The 18,313-nt window shown below is 35.1% G+C and overlaps 1 protein-coding gene across 12 annotated transcripts in view; it reads left to right on the forward strand.

Annotated features, from left to right (window-relative positions):
• Window positions 1-18,313, forward strand: part of FRYL (FRY like transcription coactivator) — a 161,085-nt gene that overhangs the window by 72,876 nt on the left and 69,896 nt on the right. For 8 of the 12 annotated variants that reach the window (XM_058837376.1, XM_058837366.1, XM_058837369.1 and 5 more), the window contains 10 exons: window positions 1,190-1,243; window positions 5,111-5,250; window positions 5,707-5,803; window positions 6,385-6,464; window positions 6,955-7,035; window positions 7,443-7,611; window positions 8,447-8,539; window positions 12,150-12,248; window positions 13,623-13,724; window positions 16,505-16,549. In XM_058837376.1, coding sequence (XP_058693359.1) covers window positions 1,190-1,243; window positions 5,111-5,250; window positions 5,707-5,803; window positions 6,385-6,464; window positions 6,955-7,035; window positions 7,443-7,611; window positions 8,447-8,539; window positions 12,150-12,248; window positions 13,623-13,724; window positions 16,505-16,549 — 960 coding nt within the window. The remainder of the gene's footprint in view (window positions 1-1,189; window positions 1,244-5,110; window positions 5,251-5,706; window positions 5,804-6,384; window positions 6,465-6,954; window positions 7,036-7,442; window positions 7,612-8,446; window positions 8,540-12,149; window positions 12,249-13,622; window positions 13,725-16,504; window positions 16,550-18,313) is intronic. The other 4 variants (XM_058837372.1, XM_058837373.1, XM_058837374.1 and 1 more) reach the window with 1 other exon arrangement.

An 18,313-nucleotide genomic window follows, 5' to 3' on the forward strand; every position in this document is an offset into this window, starting at 1 on the left:
TATTGCTCACACCTCCTTTTACATGCCAAACCAGGCAAGTTAATTCCTTGACTTACCTTGCTCCATGAAACTTCCTTGTTTGCTTACTGCAATCTAGTGTGAGCTATTAACTCTTGACTCTATGTACTTTTTTTACTTCCCTTGTGAAAGATAACATTTTGGACTCATTTATAATATTATCAAATGAAGGGTAGTTCAAATTTTTTTAAAATAACAGGAAATGTTCATCAGATCTTTATATATGTTACCATTTTGCAGTGTGCCTTTAAAGCTGTTGCTGTGGCACTTGCCTTGCTGTAAATCATTGACCGTCAGAGCCAGTGCACAGGACTCAGTGTTCTTTCTTCTTTTTCTTTTTTCTTCCCTTTTTTTCCTTCTTTTTTTTCTTTCTTCTTTTCCTCTACCTTCTTTTCTTCTTTTTTACTTTCCAGGGTACCTGAACAAAGTATAAAACTTGCATTTCTTGTAAGTGTATAATTTCATCCTCTACACAGTGACTAGTAAGAATTACTGTTTACTATTAGAGTTTGTGAATGTTTTGTTTCTGTAATGCTTTAATCCTCACTAAATTATTTTGTACAATTTAATTTTGCTTTTAGCAGAGCAGTATGTCATATGCTACTGGTATTTATTGCTATAAATACTGTAGTAAGTAAAATTCCAGTAATACTGCTTTTTTTTGTCCCTTACAGTTATTTCAAATTAAAGCAAGGGATTATTCACATTCTCCTTTTACTGGAGCAGGTCTTCTACTATGTTTCGTTGCAGTTCAGGACAAGAGCAGATTGGAAATACATGGAATGCACTTGTCTCTGCTTTTGTGAAGACATTTTAAAAATCATTATTGTAACTTAGAATAATTGCCATATACGAACATGAATATACTTGTTAATTGAGATGGGAATGGCTTTTCCTCTAAGTTACACTTGATACCCACCACCAGCTGGTCCCCCTTTGGCCTTTGACATCTTCTGTTTGTCAGTCTTTAATGTTATTATTGTTTAGCAACTGAATTAATTTTTGGGAGTATACTTCACATCTCCAGAAATACTTCTATCTGAAAAACAATGAAAATATTTACATCAAAAATTATTGCTTTTTTCTGTAATACAACTGAGAAGGAATTAATCTATCTTTGATAATAGTCAATTGCATAGTGAAATGTATGTTTCTTTTTATTTCTATACAGGAAAAGCTCTTGTCCAGATCTCTTCAAAGAGGTGAAGATCTTCAGTTTGATCAGGTAGGAGACTTGTATAATTGGAGGCAACTTTTATTGGATTAAAGTGGGCTTTATTTTTGCAGAACAGTGGTTCCACTATTGTAATATCTTAGAACATCCGCATCTGAATCTGTGTTAGAAGATTTAGACTCTGACTGTTAGTTGGATTTTATTTTGCACTGTAGAATATGATAGCAAGAAACTACTAGAATAGGAATTATTTGAAGGTGGCAGTGAAAACTGGTGGAAGAAAGATGTTGAAACGCACTAGAGGACAAAAGTCTTAGTTTACTTCTACTATCACTTATTATTTGAGAGTTTGGGGCTCTGTTTTTTAAACAAATAGTGTTAATTTTGTTTCAATAACACAGCTTTTACTGAGGGCTTTTTGATTCTATGGCAGAAGTTACTGGGTAGATTCAAAGTGTTACTAAAGTGTTACTTTGTCCTTTGCTGAGAATACAGATAGACTGCTGGGCAATTCCATTTCACTTAGTCTCTGTGAACTGTGTCTGGAATGACTCTCTCCTGAATTTATTTATATTTATTGTCTGTATTTCTAATTCTTCAATAGTGTAGGCATGTTTGTGTCCCATAACCACTTCCTTCCAATGGAGAGGCAGCGTTCAGAGGAACACCCATTAATTGCCTGTTCCTGTTCTTGACTGTTCCTGAATAGCACCTACTATATGAAGCTTAGTGTTCTGTCTATAGGGAGGTTCTAAAAACAGGCTGAGTGAAGAGAATAAGAAATAAAATACGTAACTTTTAAAATTTTATAATGCAGAAAGAAACTAGTTTTCCTGAAAATACAGTTCTTTCAAAAAATTGTTTTGTGTGTGTATATATATGTGTGTGAGTTCTTATTTTGTTCTTTTGTTATTTATAATCTACTTTGAAGATCTGAACCTTAATGGAACTGAATAACTGCTTTAGACAGACCGAATGGCTCGGATTATGAATTTTGTTAGGGAATTTTGCGCATTGTTTGGCAAAAGGAATTAAGATTGTGCATCTCTGTTGCTCAATGTATAAAACCCTTATTAAGAGCAATTCTCCAGCAGTGCAGAAGATTGCAGATTTACAAGTGTTTGGCAAAGTATGGGAATGAGGAGGATCCAGACATCACAGCCACAGCATCCAGCAGAGAAGCTAGAGCTGCTGCTAGGCCAGCTTTGTTCACCCAGAGGTCTTTATGGAGCCAGGAGTCTGAGTCTAAAAAGTGACCGTACCTGTATTGATAGTGGGGTCTGAGCTAGTAACTCTTGTACTCGTGAATAAGGAGAACATGCTTGGAACACAAGAGGGCTCTGGGACTAAGGAGGTATCTAATTAAGACTTGTTCTCTCAGTAAGCTCAGTAAGTGATGAGAAGAGGGCTGGAGGAGAAAGGCATGTAGTGTTGCCTGTCCCTCTGACAAAAAAGTAAAATAGCATTTAATGGGATTATAAGTTATTTTTGTTGGAAACATAATCAGACCAAGAGGGCTGCTATTAAAACAAGTGTGAAAAATCAATAGCTTTTAATTTTTAAATAGCAGAAATCTTCTGTTTGTCATTTGATATCTTAATTGGAACAATAATATAAACTCAGCTAAGAGAGCTGACATTTTGGAAAGTGAGAAGGAAATTTGTATGTTGATACACTCACAAACTGTTAAAAATTTTAGCATTTTAGTACCAGTGCTTTGCCTTTATCATTCCTAGCACATCAGGAAGCTACCAGACAGGAGTTTTTTTATAGAGCATATATTGCATTTCTTAAAATATTTTTGCTTGTACAGCTTGAAACTGAAATTGCTTGTGTTTTTTTGGTTTTTTTTTTCTTTTTCTTCTTTTTTTCTTTCTTTTTTTTTTGTTGTAGGAAACATACTTGGCAATTTCCTACTCTTGTCCTAAGACATCAAAACTTTATGATCACACAGAAGCCTGTGTTGACCTTCTCAGAGACTGAAAGCAGATGTATGTGAGGTTCAGGCTTGTTCATGATTAGGCACAACTTGAGCAATGTTTTCAGGATCAGGATTTTGGCCAAAGCTGGAGTTTGTGCTCTAGCGTCTTATCATAATTTTGCTTCTCTCTTTTTACATCTCAGTGTGCTGCTGGATATGTTATGTGCAATTAGCAATATGTTACAGCCTTTAAGACTTGAGTAGGATTTGCTGTTTCATTCTGAGGAACTGAAGTATACGTCATGTCTATTGCAGCCCTGTCCTCCTGGGTATTACAGGAGCACTCTTTGTCTGGACTGCTGCTTTCAGCCTAGGCATAATGTAATGCTAAAATAAGAATATTCTTGTATAAGACATATATATTTTTATACAAGAAATTATATTTTTTAATATAAGATGATTTTGAATTTAGTATCCAAGCATTATAGTAATTATTTTAAATGAAAAATAGCTGATGTTATGCTTAGATGCTATGCAGCATTAGCAAAGATGTCATCTTCCTGGTAATTCCATGCCTTTTCATTAGAATGCAAAACTTGGCAGGAAATAAGTAATTATTATTTAAATCTTACTCTTTATTTTTCAAGAGGAAAACACTTTATTATGCTAGTAGTTTCTGGGTTTAGCACTTTACCAGTGACATTTTTGAATACGTGTGATGCATGCTTGTTTCTGTGGAAGGCAATATAAATTGCCTAACTACTGGAACATTTATGGATGGTAGTAGTATTGATAAGATAAACTGTAAACTTGCAGGAAAACCTAAGAAAAAGGTTTTGTAAAGCTTAGAATACAGGTTGCTTCTTTTTCTTCTGCTAATAAATCCATCCATTCAGAACACTATTTAATTCTTGTGACTTGAATAACTGACTGGTTGACAAGCTGAGTAATGTATTCAGAAGATTGAAAGAGGTCCTTCTGAGGTTTCTCTGCGGTTAACTTGTCCCCTATCCCTTCCACAAACTTAAAAACCCAAGATTCTTCAAATGAGGAAAAAGAAATAACTGCATTAATGTTATATCAGAACATGTAGTGGCATAATACTATATTGTTATTGGGAATACTGAATAATAGATAAGTTACAGCATGAGCATGACTTCTATTAAAACCTCTTATCTGAACGATCCAAGAGGTAAGTAATACATGGCATCAGTGAGCAACATGGTAACTGTCCCAGTCCAGCCTGTGTTTTGGGAACGGGCTTGCTCCCTGCTGCCTCCTGGATGCAAGTTTATAATGGCATTATGCTGTCTTCAGTCATTCTTCTCCTTCCCAAGCTGGGGTACTTAGGAGTTCTCTTTAAGTTTTTTGTTCAAGTAGGCCTAGAAAATTTAAGTTTAGTAACATCTTAAAGTAATGGTTTCTATTTCATATCTGTTGCACAGATGAGTTTACTAATCATACGTTTTCTGAAAGATAGCAGTAAACAGGAGAGTTATACTAAAAGTAAATATAGCTTGAGACCCAGACCAGTCAAATGTATTAAAGGCAATGTAGAATATCTAAAAGGCTCTTACTTTTGTTTATGTAATAACCAAAGAAGCAGGATTTTGAAAGTTACATACTTCATCAGTTTTGGAGGGTTGCCTCTTATGTGTCATTTGAGATGTGAAGCTGTGTACACTTCAGAGATATGTACAGCAACATTCAGTGATATCCTAAAACCTCTGCTGTTTTCTCAGTGGTTTCATACATGTTATATATTAATAAATTTGTCATTTTGTGACCCCAGTGAGTTTTGGCAGACTTAGCTTGAAATTTTTTTAGCAATGGACTTAGTGTGTAATATTTACAGTAACTGTTCTAGGTGAAAATGAATATTAAGTTGCCACTTCATGATATATGGTTTTTAACATTAAAAAACAATTTGAAAGAATTATTAAACTCTAGGATTTTTATTGCTATATCAGGCTAAAGTATTTTTCTTACACTTTCAGTTGATAAGCTCTATGAGCTCAGTAGCAGAGCACTGTCTCCCCTCCTTACTACGCACCTTGTTTGACTGGTACAGGCGTCAAAATGGAACAGAAGATGAATCTTATGAATATAGACCTCGATCAAGCACAAAATCAAAGGGGTAAGAATTTTCCTTGCAGAAGTCTGTCTGATTTCTGTGTGCTTTCTCATAAGAAGATGTGTGCTTTGTACTTCTGTGACAAGTATGTTGTATTTGGATTTGTCCTTACCTAAATTTGTGTAGAAAGAACACAGACTTCTTTGAGGTAGTGTATTTAAGTTGTGTAAATGATATACATGAAGTGACTTAATGCTTTTGGTGTGGATATACAGGAGGTTGGTTACGGGTTATCTTAAGCTAGTTTGTTCCTTTTTTGTTTTGATTCTTGGCAGGTCTTTTCAGGAGGAGGGGGCAAGATGTCACTGCTGTGCCAAACCCCCAGGTCTTTCTACCTATCCATTTTATATACATCTGCAGCAGTGATTACATGAAAAACAGTGCAGTCATTGAGTCTTCGGTATTTGCGTTCTCATCAGTCTCATGTCTGATACCTGTGTTCTTGATTTCTCATTTTAGGGATGACCAACAACGTGAAAGAGATTATCTACTTGAAAGGAGGGACTTAGCTGTAGATTTCATTTTTTGTTTAGTTTTAATAGAGGTTCTAAAACAGGTAAGATCTTTTGCTTCGGCAAATTAATTTTAATATTTTGCTTTTAATATTGGTTTTGAGAATCTCCTTTAAATTTATATTTTAAAAGCTAGAACATATCTGTGATGAGCATATACAAGGCTGTAATTATACTCTCATAAACTTACATAAAGCCTTTGGCCTCGTCTGCCTTTACATGCCTGCATTATTTCAGTTCGTGTGCCTTGGAAAGCTGCTGACGTTACTGCAAAAAGCATAACTGTAAAAAAATAACATTTCATTGATGTTCAGTACCCTTTGTCAGCTTAAATGTTTTTGAAATACAGGTTGAAATTGTTGGATAATGAGATTAAAATGTCACTTAAAAATTAGAGAATGTATGTAACTTTGCTTAGAATTATCTTTATTTGGCTAAGAATGCCAATGCAGATTGTGTTAATGTTAGATATTGCAGAATTAGCTTGATATATGCCAGCAAAGGATGTGGTCTTGGACACTGATAGGAAAGATTTCTCCAGGGCATCTCACAGTACTGTTTATTTGCTTCATACATGCATGTATGTATAGGTGCTACATACATGTAAGTGATATGTGCATTTCAGATACCTGTTCATCCAGTGCCAGATCCTTTAGTACATGAAGTTCTAAACTTGGCTTTTAAGCACTTTAAACATAAGGAAGGGTAAGTTTCACTTGTGTGCTTTAAAATATTTTGTATTACCAGCCTGTGCTTGCTTGTTGTGATTGCCTCACATATAACATGTTGGTGATAAAACGAGTGTGAATGAACACTAGTTGATGTCTTTAAATGGAAAACATATCTTGAAAGAACACAGCTGTGTTCAGGGTAACACTGAGTTTATTTTGCTTAGAATATATAGAATGATTTACATCCTCAGACACTGTAAGAAAAGTCCAAGTTTGGATAAATACAGTAAAATTTCTATCCAGAATAGGTTTTTTTTCCAAATAAGAAATGAAACTACATTACTTTAAATGTCATCCATGCATTTTATGTTTGAATTTAAATGTTTTGATGGTAATAATTTGCCTGCTAGAGGACTAACATGTTAGTTGTTATTGAGAACTTGCTTGGGGTTTAGAAGAGCAAAGTTGTATTTAATGTATTTTTTTCCCTTTATTGTTTTTTTTTTTTTTTTCCCCCTCTTCAGGTATTCAGGAACCAACACTGGGAATGTGCATATTATTGCAGACTTATATGCAGAAGTGACAGGGGTTCTTGCTCAATCAAAGTAAGTTCAGTCTCTTGCTCTTTGTTTTTAGGGACAAGTCAACATAGACTTAAAACTATTTGATATAGAATCTATTCATGTAGCTAATCCTGTGTCAAATGTAGTCAGGTTAAATGTAGTCAGCCAGCACGATAAAATTGAGCAAATCAAGAAATAATCTTCAGTGCAATTGCTTTGCAGCAGCTTGTAGGGGCAGTCATATGTTGTTCAGTAAACTGGTATATTCTACTGATCATCATAGGCACTCTTAAATGCCTAGATGTGAAGTACCAGGGTTCAACTTGCTTGCATTTTTCATTTAGTAGATGCTGTTATTGTTACAGACTAAAGAAACTGGTTCAAAATTGTAGACCCCATACAAAAGTAACTAAGAATGCAAATAATTGCCATCTGTATCCCTTGTTCAGGTTTCAAGCTGTTAGGAAGAAGTTTGTCACTGAATTAAAGGAGCTGCGGCAAAAAGAACAGAGTCCTCATGTAGTACAGAGTATCATCAGTTTGATTATGGGAATGAAGTTTTTTCGAGTAAAGATGTATCCTGTGGAGGATTTTGAAGCATCATTTCAGTTCATGCAGGTAAACAAACACTACCTAAAACTGAAATGAGTATAATTTTAAATGTTTAAGTCATGATGCTATGATGGCACTTGCTGTGATCAGTCACTTCCTCTACTTCTGTACCATCCTTCATCCTTTTCTGTTCAGTTCCTAATTTTTCAGAGGTGTGAATTATTTGTTTCTCTGCAGTTTGTGACTATCTGGCATCAGGAGAAACCTTTCACAATTGCTTTAGTAGTGTGGCAAACCTGTAATATATTAAGACTGAATGGAAATGGATAGCAAACAAATAATTTTCTGTCTTTATGAAAGCAGTGTATTAAAGAAAAAGAATTATTTTATATATATAATATTTTAACAGATGAGATGTCAAGACATACTTTTCTTTAAAACCACCTCACTATGGATCATTTATTGTGTATGGAATATTTATTCTCTTTAATTTTCTTTGCATCAAAGTTCTTTGAAAAGGAAAATTAGTATATAAAAATATAGTTTTAATAGAGGTAACCAATAAATTTTCTAAGCTTCAAAATAATATGAAGGAAAATGTGCATATTTATATTATTTTGTATTCTGAGTACTCTTTATATTCTGAGTAAAAAGTAAATAGCTATCTGGTATTACAAAATGTGCTCCTTTCAAGTCATTGAGGTGTATTGCTGGGGAAACAGGTTTTAAAGTTTCTTATGTTTTGTGAAGTTGATACTGTTAAGGAATACAAGACTAACTCAAACACATGACGTGTTTTAAATTAAAATAGGCAACTAATGTTAGACTGATAGTGGTTTTTATGGCATAGTTATGTTTGTAGTCTTTTTTCTAAATATTTTCCTAATGTTTTCTTACTAAGGAGTGTGCTCAGTACTTCCTGGAAGTAAAAGATAAAGATATAAAACATGCACTTGCTGGTTTGTTCGTGGAAATTCTCATACCTGTAGCTGCTGTAAGTATTTTAATCCCCCCTGACATGCTGTTCCTCCCACTTTCAATTGGGCTTTCATTATTAAAATTCTTGAATTAATCCTCAAAATATTGCACTTTATAGATTCAGAAAGACATCTGGTACCTAAGGAGGGCTTACAAGGAGGCTGAAGAGGGAGTTTTTACAAGGGCATGTAGTGATAGAACAAGGTGGAGCAGCTTTAAGATGAAGAAGGATGGGATTAGATTAGATTTTAGGAAGAAATTGTTTACTGGGACAGTGGTGAGGCACTGGAACAGGTTGCCCAGAGAAGTTGTGGATGCCTCACGCTTGGACGTGTTCACTGCCAGGTTGGATGGGGCTCTGAGCAACCTGGTCTTGGTAAAAGGTGTCCCTGCCCACAGCAGAGGGGGGAGTTAGAACTACATTATCTTTAAGGTCTCCTCCAACACAAACCATTCCATGAAGTTACACAGATTACAAGCACCTTCACAGTTTTAAAGGGAAATGGGTTGGCTTGTGTGTTAGCTAGTTTACGGTTTTTTCATAACTTTAAAAAATCAGTCTGTTTTCTAGACACCTTTATTACCAGAGCATTGTGTAATTTTATACGTGCTCTAAAAATTTGAAGTTTCCTTGGTTTAGTATTTGTTTGCTCAAGGGTCTTGTTGACTTTTCTTTATTAGCTGAAACCTTTTAAGTTCTTGCTATAATAAGCTGTCATATGTAACTTTTTTACAGTCTGATAAGGAGAGTGTGAACTCCTATGCAGGAAGGAAAAATGTTGGTTTTGGCTAATCAAATAAAAATCATTTGTAGAGGTGAATGTCCATAGATTTAATCCTTCAAGTGGAAGAGCAGTCAATCATCTGTGTGTGTTTCAAATCTAAAAACAGAAATTTCACACAGCAGTCATGAACAAGGAGAAAACCCCATTATCATCACAGTGTTGGATGTACTGTGCCTGTAATGCTGCTTGTGAGAATGTTTCAGACAAGACAGGCTCTCTTTCCCCCCAGGCTGCTTTGCTTGTGAAGCTTTGTGAAGCTTGTTCAATAGGTCAAGAAGAAATTACGGCACCTGAGTATAATTCAGGTTGACCATTTACCACAAGCTCAGTTAATTTCATCACAGTAAATTCATACTTGCTAGGATTGTTGTCTTGTTGTCCTACTTGTTGTAGGATTGTCTAAAGTGTTAGTTGTATTAGCAGATGCCAGGCCACACTGTGTTAGGCATGCAGTCTCAAAAAATGGCAGGTTGTGCCTCTATGTTGCCACGTAGATTGTAGGGACATACCTTGCTATATATGGAAAATGTGGATAGGTGGATCTTGTTTTGTAGAATAGGATCTATGAAGAGTAGCACACTGGATAGGCATCCCATCTGAAGATTATAGGAAAACTCTCTCTGAACTCTTAATCCTCTTTTAAATGGTTTACCTTGCCCTGGGCAAATGCTTCTTGGTCCTGGGCAAATCCTTCTGTGGTCTCAGTCTTGGCTTTTTGAGGTGGTTGTTTTTCTTTTTTTGTGTGGGTTTTTGTGGAGTTTTTTTGTGGGTTTTTTTCTTTGTGAGTTTTTTCTGTTTGGCTGGTTTTGGTTGGTTGGTTAGGTTTGGTATTCTTGGGGGTTTGGATTTTTTTATTTTTTTATTTTTTTTTAATTTTTAAATTACAAAGGAGGCAATCTTTTTTCATAAGACATTACTAGAAGGAGGTGTTTCTAGTAGTAACTGTTTATGGGAAGAAGTTCTGTTCTCACCCAGGCATGCTTACACTCTTCTAGAGAAGAAGAATTCTATAGAAGAATTTCCTTCCTATTAAAGAGTGAGCAAATTTTGTCTTTTTGAATTCCATAGTTGCTTGGCAGTTGGAGTGGGAGTGCTGAGTGAAACTACTTACTTAGCATTTAGGTAAATGGAAATATTAGTTTGCAGAATCATAAGCATAGTGAAAACTGCCTTTGAAATACTGAGGAAGAAGCAGCGTTTGGGAGTTGGGACTATCCACTGGCAAGGGTGGAGGCACGAACACCGGCTGTGCAGAGCACTTGTGGTGGTGTGTGATCCCTTCCTACAAGCACAGCCTGAATCAGTGCTTCAGACAATTGAGGAGGAAGGCTTGATCTTTCCTTCTGACTCATTGAGTCTCTAATCATTTCACACAAATGGAGCTTCTTAAATAGAAATGAAGAGCTCACTCCCAGGCTGAGGTGGAGTTGAGCAGGTTAGTCATTCTCTTGGAAGATTTGAGATGTGAGTTTGAATATTTTTGATGCAGTTGAAGGAATTGAATGTAGATTTTTCTGTATCTTGGATACAGAAAATCACTCAAGTGAGGAAGCTGTTGAGTTTCAGCATTGAGACTTCTTTACTGTTGTTCTCTTGCTTAGTCATTCAGGCATTTTAAGAAACCTGACCTGATTTGGACCCTGCAGGTATGATGAATCACAGCATATTTTATAGCAAGGATGTTAGGGATGCTCTGAAAGCCTAAGGTTATATCCCAAAGCAGCAATTAGATGATGACAGCAAATGACTGATTTTTTATGTGAAGCTAGCAGAGTACTAATCAACTTATAGCCTAAGAATAGCAGAAGATAAATAATTTGGTACATAGGAAATGATTTAAATTGTAACTGCTTTCTCAGGTCTTTCTTCTTGGATCTGTACGCATCACAGAGATACATGCTATTTTTATGCTTCTACATCATGAGGGTTTAGGAATGTTCTTAGTAAGGTGGACATGATTTTTCTTCGTATAATGTTAGTAGATATAATGTTTATATAATATTAATAACTAAATAATAAAAAAACAAAAAAAAATCTTACATTGTAAGGAAATTATATGTACAGAGGCTCTCATCCAAAAAAGCCATTTCAGTCTCCAACACCCCACCCCTCAATTTGGTAAATAAAGCAGAAACAGCTTAAAAAAGTAGGCTGAGAATAATATTTAAGTAGATCATCCTGGGGATCCAGAGAGGAGCCTAAGAGCTTTGCAGAGGTTTCAGTAAAGAAGGTGGTAGCTGTTTGTCTGCAAAAGGAAACCTGTTCTGTGTGCAAGAGCAGAGTGGGTCAGAAGGGTGTAGGGCTCCATGTGTGAGCCTTCATTCTGAAGGCTTAGCAAAGACAACTTGCATGATTGGTTGACTGGTAATCCTGTGGATTATTTCTTCACTTTCCAGTTTTCAGTATTAAAACAAAATAGAAAGGAGGAGCAGTTAAGAGGGGAACTGTGAAAGTTATAGATAGTAATTTTTTGAATAAATGTAAATATGCATTATGAAGAGCTACAATGTAGTTTTTACTTGTTAGTTGGTGTCAAATACATTTTCTTACTTTAAGTATGGAAAAGAGACCATGTTCTTAAAACAGTTTTAGTGGGCTATTTTGTTGGGGTGGAGTTTTTTGTTTGTTTTCTTTAATTGTTAATTTTAAACATATGGTTGTAGTGTATGGCAAGATTTCTTATGCTTCTATTTATATTTCAGATAAATATATAAATACCTTCCTAATGTGGAATTTAACTTTTGAATGATTTTGAATTCCTAGACATCTTAATGTATATTTAAATTGCCTCTGTGTAAATTTTTAAGCCCATTAATTTGTGTTGATTTTTTTTTCTAATAGGCTGTTAAAAATGAAGTGAATGTACCGTGCTTGAAAAACTTTGTGGAGATGCTTTATCAGACTACCTTTGAATTGAGTTCAAGAAAGAAGCATTCACTGGTATTTTAAAGAAATATTTCAACTTCTCCATTTTGCTCACCTTAAGATAGTACATTATATGAGGAGAAGCTTATCAAGCCATATTAATTTAAATCTTAATGTCTCAATATAATTAAATTCCCACAGTGTATGGGCATTTGTTCTAATTTTGCTTTGTTTCTTTGTGCAGATACATGCTTTTATCTCACATGTGAGATTGTCTTGAAATCAGTGCTTGTTTTTGATTATTTATGTGGGTTTTAGCAGAGTTACTTAACCTAATGTCTTTTTAGTAAAAAACTTGCATTCAGGGAGTCTGAATATATTTAACTAAGGGTTAATTAAAAGAGATAAATGTCAGACAAGACTTTTCCAGTAAAATAGCCGCATCTTAATAGCCCTGCTCTGCCTGGTTCTCTCTTCAAACACCTTGTTTTTCTTTTTTCAGTATTTCTTTATTATCTCTTATTTTTGCAGCATTTTGTTATTTTTGATGACTATGGCAGCAATGTTTCAAGTTGATTCACTTCACTTTGCTGAAAATGTAGAGCTAATTTTTTGCATTTCAATTTCCATATTCAGTAAATGCAAGTGAATTTAAAATGTTTTAGTCTCACTTTCATGTTATGGACAAACCTTCCTTTCAAGTATTCTGCACCTATAGGTTAAACTCCTTATGTAAGAATAACATAAAGTGGTTGATATTAGTATTCAAAATGTAATTTTATTTATTAAGTTAAATGTTGTTTCAATAGTACCATTTACCTGCTCATCTTTTAGTTTTGCTTCAAGACACGAAAAGCTGCAGTCAGATTTGCTACTAATCACCATTATGTGTTAAAGTATTTGGTACTTAAGTTATCTTACTAAAGCAAAACTAAATCATACCCTGCATACTTACAGATTTAAATTAAATTATATTGTGGTTCATTCTTCACTAAAATTAGATCTTGACTAGAAGTAGCATTTCTGACAACTGAAAATCTGTCTCAGTTTTCACTGAGTTGATGCTTTTGCTGAATGTTCTTGGAGGCAGTTCACCTGCCCAGCATGTAGGACTACATGAATTGAGTTTTGTGGTTGCAGGGAAAGCATGACCATTGTATAGAGGATCAGACTGCTCTCAGTCCTTGTTTGAGATCAAGTCTTGCTGGGGGATGAGCTTTACCTTGGTCCCACTGCCCAGTCTAACCCCTTGAGCTCTTCCAGCACCCAGGAGGTTACTCAGGGCACTGTGCCTGGCACGAGGGTCCCAGTGCAGGGGAGAGGCTGCCATGCAGTGCCAAAACTGTGAGAGTGAGAGGCAACAACCAGCTGTGTCTCATTCTCAATGTACAACACTTAGGAGTTCTGCAAAGAGCAATTTGATCAATTCTTTTTCCCCCCTACTCATAGGCTTTGTATCCATTGATCACCTGCCTGTTGTGTGTCAGTCAGAAACAGTTTTTTTTAAATAACTGGCACGTTTTCCTGCAGAACTGTTTGTCACATCTAAAGGTAAGAATCCTTTTTAATTAAGGAACTCTTGCAAATCACTACCATTTATTACAATATGTTCTCAGCATTCTTGTGCCAAATAAACAATGAGTAATATTTGGCTGTTTAAAAGGACACTGAAATATTTTTTCTAAAAAAAAATTGTTTCAAGTCTCTGCATTAAACTTAGCAGTAAGTTTTTGTGATGCTATGTCATGTTGGAAATAAGTGTGGTCCCCTTGGGGAATTATCATTTTTATTGAGTAAAGTCTGCAGAAGTGCCTGCTAATAAGGGCTGTCCATGCCAGAGAAAATACAAACTGTAATTCTTTATGTGCAAATTATATGTGAGAAAATAAATTACTTTTCTGCTCTTCTAAATAGAATGAATAGGAACTGCAAACTTTCTATCTCTTGTTCACTTAGTGAAGGAATAGAAAATTGACTGTGAGACCAGAAAAGATGTTATATCTACAGCCTGTGATACGTGTTTTAAAAAAACAATTACAGTGTCCCTTTAACTTGTGCCTTTTGTTGATATCATTGTAACCATCAATTGGTTGATAAAGACATCAAGATACTTACAAATTAGTCACTTTCTTGTAGTTATTGTACATGTTCTTTCCTTGATTATGATTAACGTAATTCATGATTTTGCCTAATGTGTTGATTTTGAAAATGTTAATAAATTCTTTGATCCTCCTTCACAACACTGATTTTGGTTAGCTATGAGTGAGTTATGAAGCTTATTCATAAAATACATAAACCAGCATGAAGTCAAAAGGAAAACGGTTTAGCTGCTTGGATTGTTGTTAAGGGTCATTTTGTTCTTACAACATCTTTCACACCTTTCTGTTGCTTGTTGGGCTCTGTATATTTTTCATCTAACATTATTGCAGTTCTTTTGCAATATTTGCCTTGATTTTTGTTTTGTGGTTTATTTTGCTTATGGAGGCTGCTTGTGCTTTTGTTTTTAAAGCTTTTAAAAATACTCCTTACAATCTAGGAGTTGCCTTTTTCTGGCATAATGTCCATTGCTGGTAATGGATGTATTAAAACTATAAATGCCAGTGAGTTTAACTGGTGGTTGCTGAGCATGCATTTTATATTTTACTTAGATTTGTTAACCACTAACAGCTTAACACATTTACTGTAAGGCTCTATTCAGCAGAAATTCCACATACGAATTTCTGCAATTCAGAATTTATAGTGTTATGATGCTATGCCATCAGTGAGTTCTTTAGGATATTATGTGGCTCGGTTTAATTTAGCACACCAGATTACTATCAAGTTTTTTGGGTGCCTACCTTGTTCAGAAACTTTGTTGAGCTTAATCTTGAAAAATACACCCCCACTGCCCTCATGTGTCTTATGAATTAATGTGTTCCTTTGTTTCTGAAGCTAATTAAATGCATGCACTCTATAATAAGTAATCTCATTAATTTATAAATCTGATTTTCACAGCATTTTAGTCTTTCAGATTTCCCCTCCCCCATTTTATTTCCTGATTTTCTAATGACTAAAATTATTTTATTTGGAGTTAGTTAATTATGTAAAATGAAATAAGAAATTCTAAATCCGTTGCCTCTAGTGTCCTTGTTATTAATAAAGTAATTTTGAGAGTTACTAGGAGATACTTAGAGCACTAATAGGATTAATCTACCCTGACTGTATTTGTTGAAATGAACAAATTAGGAATTGAAATAATGATAACACTTAAAGTCTGTCACAGGGATATTCTGTGAAGAGCACAGGCATGCTAGCAAGTCACCAAGAGGTAATGTAGGTGATGGATTCATGGTGCACTCTTTATTCCCTGGTGGCTGCCAAGTCTTCCTTAGGCATGAACACTACGTCACGCTTCGGTGACTGAAATAAGCCATTTCCCATTTGCCATGGTGTGAAAGCTCACACCTTTGCAGTGGCCCCACGGTACCTGAAATAGTTTATTCATACCCTGCCTTACCTTCTGGTGCTACGTTAAATTTAATAACGCTCCTGAGAGTGCTCTGGATCCTAAGCCTGGCAGTATTTATAGTCTTTGTAAACTCTCTGTGCTGGGTTTCATTGCACACTGCCTATAGTTGTCCTCAAAGCAGGCTTAGTGTGTGGGGAGAACATCCTAGCCTTGCTGAAAGGAGGAAACCTAGTGGTCTGAACCAATGCAAATAGCACATCAGTGAGTTGTAAAACTCAGTTTAGACCAGAAGTGTATGAAAGGGTTGTTTTTTTTCTGGTATATGTATAGCTGGCTTTGCCCCACAAAGCTGTTGGGATGCTGTTTCAGCACTGAACCCAGCACTTTTTTTACACACTGTAGTGTAGGCAAAATTCTGAATTTGTTCAGCAGTCAGTAATGCTGGGTCAGTATTGTAAAACACTTTACTTACGTTTTTTGACTAGTATCTACACAGACTAATTCTAGCAAGTTTGTCAGAAAGTTGATAAATTCTTGGATGAATCTGAGTTGTGGTATCTTTACTATGTCTTCTGGAGAGAGAATTGATCATTTTAAAAAGCTGCAGAAATGGGAGAGAACAATGAGAGAACATTCTGCACCACTGTTGGCTGGAAAAAGTATTTTTTTTTTTCCCCTCACAGTTTACCTATAGTTCCTGTTACCACAAAACCTTAAAAGTTGAAGGGATGTTTTCAACCACTATAGCAAATCCTTTATTTCTACTGAATAGAGTCCTTGCTAGACAGCTATCTGTTGGTTTTGAGCTTTTTTTCATCTAACATGCATGTGCCTTCCATTCTCATGTTTGTTATGTTTTGCTGTCTCACATTGCTTTATTTAGATGCCATCTAACAACAGTATCAGAAAACAAATAGAAACACTGCAGGTGAGTTAATATGTTGTTATAACTCAGTGAAATGTTGCTTTGTCTCATGTAAATACTTTTGTTTCAGTTTTTTTTATGTTATTTGTTGTATTTTGTGCTTTCCTTTCTTTGTAAAATTTCTGTTAGTACTGTTAAGAAGCAACAGGACTAAGAACAGCTGTTTCAAAAATCTTTTTCTCTTGCCAGGGAGAAAAGGAGAAATATCAGAAAATTGTCTAATACTAATTTTTCCTTGGGGTTGAAAGTGTGGCTTTGATTATTAAGATTGATTATTAATATCACAGCTGGTTTCCCTGAACAGCAGTGCATGTTTCCACTGGAAGTAGCTACCTGTTCAGATGTATGGGTTTTTCTGTTACTTCATTTCAAAAAGTATCTTGCATGTGAGCAAACTGAAAACATTTTCACAATAAGAAATGTGAAACTGATTTACTGTAACAACTTGCAGTGCACTAACTTGAAAGACTTTTACACTGTTGGTTTTGCAGGTTTTAAAAAGTAGAAATTGTTTTAGTTCAGAACAGAAGAAAAGTTTAACATCAGTATTAAAAAGTACTTTCTTCAGTAAGTGACTACATTTGACTAACATGGAAAAAATGCTATTTTGTTTCTTGCCATCATTGAGATTTGTTTCATTGACTCATTTTAATGTGTCATGTAACACCACCGTAATTTGCTCTTATGTTTTTTGTTTTGTAACAGATACTGTTCCTGACAACTTTTTTCATAGTCTGCTGATACCATAATTTATGTTAAAAGTTTTAGGATTTTAAACAAAACTGTTTAAAAAAAACCCATATAGAGTACTTTAAAATCTGACAGACATCATCTAAAAAAGACTAAAATTCAGCCAGGCTGTTGAGTTACATAGCCATCTCTTCCTTATTCTAGTTGCTCTCATGTTGAAGAGAAAATAAATACTCACATCTTAACACCAGGTGTATGTGAAGTGTGCTGTAATTCAGACCCCAAAAGCAATTTTCTTCTAGCATATTTGTTTAGTTCTTCATTATAGGATGTGATAATGAAAATTTTCAATGCTTAAAATAATAAAAGTACTGCAGGATTTATTATGTAACTCTTCTTAAAAGGTCAATGCCTCCTTATATGCTCCTTTTTTTCTTTATTATAAGCAAACTTTGTCATAACTACTCAGAAGTAGCTCTATTGGATGATATACTTGCTCACAGATGGAACATTGTTTACACATTATTTAAATATATGCTACCTCTACCATTTTTTTATTAGATGATTGAAAGCCAACAATAATTTGTTTTTGTTTACTTCTTGACCTGTAAATTAGGCTCCCCTGTAGAATATCAGAAATTAGAAAATTGAAGCATTACTGAGTTACAGGTGCATTTCGTATAGACTTTGATAACACCTGTACCAATGAATTCCCCAACCTGCTTTGACAGTCAGTAATTGTTGACCTGTAAATTAAGCACAGTGAGTAATAATACTGTGGGTTTTTTGCTGTTTAAGCTGATTAGAATCAAAGCTATCACAGTCTCAACCTCTGGTACAGTTACATTTGCTTCTTTCTCACAGAAGCACTGCAGGTAAATTAACTGAACAGTGAGACATTTATCAGTGTGAATAGTAAGCAGGGACAGGTGTAACTTCTTACTGGATAGATTTTGTCCAGATCACTTCCCTAAATTTACCCACTGCCTAGTTGCAGGTGCTGATTGTGAGGCAGCACACACTGATGTGTGAAGGGAGGGCAGAACAGCATTATTGCTGATGTAAACTGGGTGAAGT

This window comes from Poecile atricapillus, chromosome 4, assembly GCF_030490865.1.
Source record: "Poecile atricapillus isolate bPoeAtr1 chromosome 4, bPoeAtr1.hap1, whole genome shotgun sequence".
Lineage (NCBI taxonomy): Eukaryota > Metazoa > Chordata > Aves > Passeriformes > Paridae > Poecile > Poecile atricapillus.